This window comes from Primulina eburnea, chromosome 6 (assembly GCF_022965805.1).
Source record: "Primulina eburnea isolate SZY01 chromosome 6, ASM2296580v1, whole genome shotgun sequence".
Taxonomy (NCBI): domain Eukaryota; kingdom Viridiplantae; phylum Streptophyta; class Magnoliopsida; order Lamiales; family Gesneriaceae; genus Primulina; species Primulina eburnea.
The window spans coordinates 31839392-31847090 of NC_133106.1; the positions used below are offsets into that span (position 1 = coordinate 31839392).

Sequence of the window (7699 nt, forward strand, 5' to 3'; positions counted from 1 at the left end):
TAATGGAACACCACACATGTGAGCTCTCACATTGGCGTAATATCAGTGTCATATATCCGTCACATCATCGTGTAAATCTGAAAAAAAGACCAAAATTTCAAAATATATATATAGACACACACACACTAAATAATAAAATTTGACAATCCATATAATCAAAATTGCATAGAAGGAAATTATACAATGCAAAAATTAATATAATTCCCCTATTTTACATCCTTGTTTGATGTGGTTCCATCATGATTGCTTTTGTTGTTTTTCTTTGTGTTACCGTTGTTATTTTTATTATATTGATAGATACTGTTTGTAAATAGTTTAAAATTTTATTATTGATTTATTTTTTATAAAATCGCACAACTTTATAAAAAAAAATTTCCATAATTAATTTACTTTTTAATCATTTGCGAAGTCTTCATGTGATGCTTTGACGTTAAACCTTTCTTACATTGAAATTCTAAAAGAGAGAACGATGAGATGAATTAATTCAAATATTTGTAATAACCACGACCCTAATTTAGTGGTATTTTATGAACAGTTTGACTAATCAAATTATTTGAAAAGATTTTAAATATATAAAATTAATTCAAATATTCACATATTATCTTTGTAAATTACATATTTAATATAATTTCATCTATCACTAAAAATTTAGACCTGGCAATCAATTGGAGTGTCTCAAATTCACGAATTTGGAAGTCAATGATGGTGGGTTGACTTTCGTTTCTCTATCAATTAATTAATCAAAAATTATATCACGATGATGGAAAAATATTGGTTTGAACAAATCAACCTCAAACTTTAGAACACTCCTCAGCTTTGAACGAGTCCCTTCTGGGAATCGAACTACATCAACAAAAAATATTACGTGTGGAAAAAAATTCAAAATAGAATTAGTCTGCCCCATTTAATTTTTGTTTACACAGTCGCAACTCTTCGATTCGCACTAGGTTAATCGTCGTACTGACACAATAACATGCAAATTACGCTAGAAAGATAAATTACACTGATCATGTATTATGTGACAAGCTCGCCCAATAATATATTGGTAGAAGAAATCGAACTCTTGATAAATTGTTAAATGGTCACTTACTCCAACAACTCGAATACGTCTTTGTACGTGATACGTGCTTGTACGGTTTATATGTATGAACTAACTGTATATATATTATAAGACATAATTGTGACTATAATATCATTTTAGATTGCGTAAAATATTTTCTAAAAATATATTTAAATCCTAAAATTAATTATTTTCATTTAATTTAGACCTTTTGCCTACGCAATCCGTCACCACTTTTACAGATTAACGAATGATTAATAGATCGCGTAATTGGTTACGTGGCGGATGCGTAGGGTATTCCCTTTGATATTTGCATGAATTGAAAACAAAAACAAAACATATTATTAAGGTTTGGTGGTCTGATGGATCCACGTATTACCCTTAGTTTTGAAAATATGTGTTCAATTATTAAATTTAAATCAAATTTTGCGAGAAATTTTATTAAAAATATATTACCCTACCGGGAAAGAGTAAAGTGGCGAATTATTTCACACTTCGATTCGTGTTTCCGGTCTAGAAAAAATAATAATAATAATAAGTAATTTTTTTAAAAAAATAAATAAAATGAAAGTTATTGATTTTAAAAATTGAAATGATAGAATAAAAAATAAGATATAAAAAAATATTGTCATGATATAATAGAACTACGTAGTTATTTTGATAAGAAGAATCGTGTTTTAGGCATATCTAAAATTACACAATAACTCTATATAGATAGTGGCAAAAACTTGTGTGAGACGGTCTCACGGGTCGTATTTGTGAGACGGATCTCTTATTTGGGTCACCCATGAAAAAGTATTACTTTTGATGCTAAAAGTATTACTTTTTATTGTGAATATGGGTAGGATTGACCCGTCTCACGGATTATGACCCGTGAGACGGTCTCACATGAGACTCACTCATAGATAGTATATTATATTCCTGAATTATGTATCTAAAAATATAAATCGTTTCATACAACGGAATACATGCACTTAATTTCGATGGCAAAAATTTATGTGAGACAGTCTCACGGATCGTATTTCTGAGACGGATCTCTTATTTGAGTCAGCTATTTACTTTTTATGCTAAAAGTGTTACTTTTTATTATGAATATGAGTATGGTTGACCCGTCTCACAAATTATGATCTGTGAGACAGTCTCACATGAGATCAACTCAAATTCGAAAGAATATTCAAAGTCTATGGTATTTTTTTTTTCAGACATCGAAAATATAGTGAGCTATACTTTAGTGAATGAGTCAAGTCGAGTAGAAGATTTGTCATCACAAAATTTAACAGTGAAACGATCTCATATGATTTTTTGTGTTATTATTAATAAATATTATATAATATACACTTTTATATAATAATGTTATTTTTGTTAAAAGAGTAAACATAACCAACTAATAATGACTTTAACATATAATCTATACTTCTATAATATAATAAATGAGATGTCTTCATGATGTAATTTTTTATAAGTAAAAAAAAAAAGTGCACCTATAAGATTACAAAAGTTTTAATCTTAGTTTAATTAAGAAATTAAAAATACGATAAAAATATATTTTAATAAATTTATAATTTATCTATAAATAACATATCTCAATATACACTTATTCAAAAAAATAAAAACATGTCTAATATATTTCACACAAATATTATTTTACATAAAAGAAATATATTAATATGTATATATGTATCTATCGCGTGCGAAAGGACGCTAACATAAATAATTATTTAACAAACTTACAAATTAATTAATGTACCTAAGCTTTTTGTTAACCTTTGCAGTATACAAACATATTTTACAAGCTTTGAAATTGCATGAATATAATATTATATCAATTTTCCCTAAAATTCGCAATCGAACACGTTCTAATTAAGATTCTTCAAAAATATAAATTTTGAAGTTTTTGAATTTCGAAATCTATAAAAAAAACTCTATAATTCCTACTAAACCTTCTAATATTGAAATAAGTTCACTTAAATATTGACTTTACAACTTGAAATGATCTCATAAAATGGGAGCCGACTTTAGTGTATATCCAAGTTGAAGAAGAAGATGAGCATTAGACAATAATATTAAGTTCGATTATCTTTATCAAACCAAATATCAACAATTTTTTTACAAAACTATCATCAAATTATATATTAATCACGTCTAAATATGTTGACTGTGGATTTCACCGTAAATAAAAAAAGCAAAAACTTGTGTGAGACGGTCTCACGGGTCATATTTGTGAGACGGATCTCTTATTTGGATCATCCATGAAAAAGTATTACTTTTTATGTTAAAAGTACTATTTTTTATTGTGAAAATGGATAGGGTTGACCCGTCTCACGGATTATGATCCGTGAGACGATCTCATATGAGACTCACTCAATAAAAAATAATAACGAGAGCCGATACAGGTGAAAAGGAGACCAATAATATAGTTTCCATTAATATCTCAGTAATTAGGACATCTCCAACTCTATGCCAAAATGACATATGGTTCCAGAGCTCTCTCTTTTTTTTTTTTATATAAATATTTATATGAAAGATTATAAATATTATTTAAATAATAATATAATATTATTATATTATTTTAATAATTAAATATTTAAACATAAAAATTAAAATAAATCAAATAGATGGGTTGAAAATTGTCCACATTTCGTTCAAAAAATAAAATAAATTTAATAAATCAAATAAAAGATAATATTCGTTTTTAGAGTAAGATTTGAAGTAAATGAGTTGGAGATCAATATTGTATTCGACGTAGAAATCGTACTATTTTAAAATAAAATTATTTTAAAATAGAATTAAGATTTTGAGTGAAGGTAATCTTATTAACTTTTCTTTCAAACATTAAAAAGGCATAAAAAATACTTCGAAGACTCATTGTGCAAGTGTCGCGTGCATTCATGGTGGGACATGCTTGAAAGACTCGAGACATACTACATATTAACTTTTGAAAAGATTTTGATTTTCGTGCATATATATACATATATTTGCAAAATGTGTGTGATTGTGTATCGTCTGAGAATTTGAATTGAGGTTCTGCCGATAAACACATCCAATTTCTTGCTTTGCTTCTTCACCAATTTCTGGTTTTGCTAAAGAGATATTTCTTGGCTTCCAGGCATCCGATCCCCTTCTTGTAAGACTCTTTTGCCTCATGTTCGTGACGTTTTCTAAGCATATTTCCTTTGATTCCCTCGTTTTGTGCGTGATTTTGCTTTCTTTATCTGCTTCTATCTCTATATCGTGAAAAAGATCCCTTTTTTTTCTTACCCGGGTGTGTTCAACTTTCCCTCTTCTGGCGTTCTGAAACGTGTTCCTCTCTTTTCCTTGGTTTTGGAATCTTGGGTTTGTTTCTTTGAGTGATTTTGTGAAATGGCTTCGTGCTATTTTTGGCAGTTTTTGGAATCCTTGAGAAAGACTTTCGATTTTATTTTATTTTTTTATCGAGGAAAAGCATCCTGATGTTTTTGAAAAAAAAATAGCAGTCGTTTTCAATTCTTTATTTTTCCCTTCTTAATTAATATTCGAACTTTTGTTTGTATTTTCATTCTGTTTCTTGTAGCCTGTGGTTGTCTTTAGATGACTTGAACAATATATTTGAATACTAAAAAGAATCATCATTCGGCCTTGTTCGTTCAACTCCTCTCTTCCTTTTTTTAATCATTGGGGATTAAAATTGATCATTTGAGAATTTTTTTCTGTCCTCAAGGTTGTTTTCTGTTAATCAGCATGCTTTCCCTCTGCTTCGTTTATTACAAGGCTTTAGTTTAACATGCCTAACCCCCTGTAGCATTTAATCTTATTATGGACAGAACACGCGTGACAATTAATAAACACGGATTGTGCAATAAGTTGTAATTTTAACGTGTAATAATTATTTCTGCTGTATTTGTTGTGAGTTTCTTATAGTCATCATATATCTTGTTATGCTATAATCAGGTGCTCCACGAGAACTGATTGAATAGAGCTTTCTTTAAAATAAGAGGATTGCCCTTGTTTTCTAAAACGATGGGAGATCACTTTGTTTTGCTTGTTGATCGTTTGCTCACCGAATCAACTTTGGAGGCTGCTATTGAAAGTAGAATTTTTTTGAATCACGTGGCACCTGTGACAATCAATGGTACAGCGACTAGTTGTTCGTCCCATGAGGATTTTGAATGTAGTCTGTCTTCAAGAAAAGTGGTGGAGTGCAGGATATGCCAGGATGAAGATTTCGATTCAAATATGGAGGCACCTTGCTCTTGCTGTGGAAGTTTAAAGGTGGATTGTTTTAAGTTTTTGTTTTGCTTCTGCCTTGGAGATTTTGTGTTTATTGATGTTGCGTTTAATCTTTCCATGAGCCCCTTCAATTGAAACGACCTACATTAACGGTCTTCTGCCCCTATTTTGTTTACTTTCAGTATGCTCATCGCAAATGCGTACAGAGGTGGTGCAACGAGAAAGGCGACACCATGTGTGAAATCTGCCATCAGGTGAGCTTCTAATTTCTAGCATTTCTTAAAAGTGAATTCAGCTTCCATGACTCTTTTGAAATCTTTTTTAACAATTGTCTAAATTGTGTTTTTGTGTGTAAAATTCAGCAATTCAAGCCTGGATATACGGCACCACCCCCCATTTTTCGTTTGGGAGGACTGCCAATGAACTTGAGGTAATTTTCCTTTCTTAATATCGAGCCTTGATCTCAATACTGTGTATTGCAGAAGGAATTTACAGAACTTTATGAAGTTTCTCATCACTAAATCAGCCGGTTGTTGTCAGGGGACATTGGCAAATTGCTAGAAGCAACTCAAACGATCCTCATATTATTACAATGGTATCAACTGACAGAAGTTTACTTGATCCGGACTATGACGAGTATACAGTTTCTACCTCTCGAAGCATAGCTTGTTGTCGCTCAGTTGCCATGCTGGTAATTCTTTTTTGCCTTTCTTTATTTAAATTTCTTTGGACTGTCAAACGATCATTTCACCTTCCTCCAAATTGTCATATGCATCAAGTTCTTTCGAGTGCAACTCACTGACTTACCTGCGAGTTATTTACATGGGTGATATGGCTCCCTATACACAACACATTCTAAAAATGGTACAAGACATGGTCAAGGAAAATAATGATTTACACCACCGTAGGAAGATTGTAAATGTTCAAATAATTGGAAAAGATTTCACATGAGCTTGATTTTCTAGAGCAGAACTTGGTTTAAAGTGTGTAGCAACTGTAAAATGTACAACTTGGCTACATAATTGGTGGCACAGTAATGCTTCTGTTTGTGCAGTTCATGGTTCTCTTGATCCTGCGACATACTTTTCCGGTCATTGTTAGCCGAGCTGGGAACTATTCTTTCCCACTGATCATGGTAAGTTCCTACGTTATACACCAAGAATGAAGTTATTTTTTGACTATTGGGATAATTAACCTATTATTGGGCATATATTGCAGTTGTTGATGCTGCGAGTTACCGGGATTATTCTGCCAACTTGTATAATACTAAAAGCAGCGACTTCCATCCTACGACGCCGACACCAACAGGTAAATCAAACAGCCATGCACAATTGTATTATTCTAACTCCCCTACCTTTGTCCTTGTTGAAATATCTGCTGCTTCCTTCGATCTTTCTTACGTGAATCGTTATTTCGCCGAATCCTGAGCTAGGAAACCTTGTAATTTTTAAACTCTCTCAGAAGATAGGAAATTGTAATTAGAAATATAGCAGCACTTTGCAATATAATATGTAATAGAAAACACTAAAAAAAAAATTCAATGTATGCCCCCATGAAATGCTAAGAACCCTGCTCATTCAGTTTCCCATGTGGTGGCCATTAACAGGCTAATCGGTCATTTTCTCCATCTGATGAGGAAGGTGGTCCATTGACATTACATCGCCCGCATGTTATAGATGAACGGTAACTGGTCACGTTTTTCGATCCTTTGTTCGTGCTTCGTGGTTCGTATACTTACATTTTGCCGATGAAAAGCATGGCTGCCGCTAACAGAGGAAATTGCAAGTGCAGATTTTTAGTTTGGGTTTTAGTTGAGAAGGTTCAGACATACATTTGTAAACAAATATATACGCCCTGTAAATAAAAATTTACGTAGAATTAAAATTAAGGATTATGTTTTTCATAGATGGCAGATAACGTTTGTCTGAAATCCAAAATTTATAACTCAAACAACTCGGGACGGAGCCAGAAAAAAATGGAGATAGGTATGCTATACACGAAACAACAGTTTCTATGTCACGAACAAGGTCTCGTCTTTTCCCAATTGCTTTCTTCATGCATCTAGAGTTTATTCTTAATCCATTTTTGGAGGTCGATTTTAAGTTAAAAATATTTTTTTAGTACTGTGTCATTACTCTTAAGGTCTTCACTCCTCTGACCAACCAATCTAGAGCTCAATGATCTACGGACGAAAACAGTAAAGTATCTGATGACTTCATAGCCAGAATATCGATGGAGCGTCAAGCAACCACTCTCCTCCTATGCAAGGACCTCAATTCTCATCAGAAAGTCCGAGGATTAGCATTCCATTGTTATCATTTTATATGTATATGGTTACAATTATTTACGCTCTCGTCGTACTATACGACTACTTAGAGCTTCTTCAATGGAACTCTAAATCTATATCTATATACCTATAAAAGTGTGGATGAT

The 7699-nt window shown here is 31.8% G+C and overlaps 1 protein-coding gene across 2 annotated transcripts; it reads left to right on the forward strand.

The window, feature by feature from the left end:
• The first annotated feature begins 3940 nt into the window (after positions 1–3940).
• On the forward strand, positions 3941–7171 carry LOC140834290 (uncharacterized). Of its 2 annotated transcripts, none has more exons than XM_073199077.1 (8): positions 3941–4184; positions 4988–5308; positions 5449–5520; positions 5629–5696; positions 5807–5957; positions 6321–6401; positions 6485–6574; positions 6873–7171. In XM_073199077.1, exons 2-8 carry the CDS (start codon positions 5057–5059, stop codon positions 6951–6953), a joined length of 795 nt encoding a protein of 264 aa, XP_073055178.1. In that variant the 5' UTR covers positions 3941–4184; positions 4988–5056; the 3' UTR covers positions 6954–7171. The 2 variants fall into 2 exon arrangements, with proteins under 2 accessions (XP_073055178.1, XP_073055179.1); XM_073199078.1 differs by lacking the exon at positions 3941–4184 and adding an exon at positions 4271–4757.
• Positions 7172–7699: the final 528 nt, after the last annotated feature.

Excerpts from the sequence above, each read along its gene's own strand:
- LOC140834290 (XM_073199077.1), top strand. The coding sequence starts at position 5,057 with ATGGGAGATCACTTTGTTTTGCTTGTTGATCGTTTGCTCACCGAATCA. Across the intron at positions 5,309-5,448 it reads CTTGCTGTGGAAGTTTAAAG|TATGCTCATCGCAAATGCGT; the intron begins GTGGATTGTTTT and ends GTTTACTTTCAG. Across the intron at positions 5,697-5,806 it reads GGACTGCCAATGAACTTGAG|GGGACATTGGCAAATTGCTA; the intron begins GTAATTTTCCTT and ends GGTTGTTGTCAG.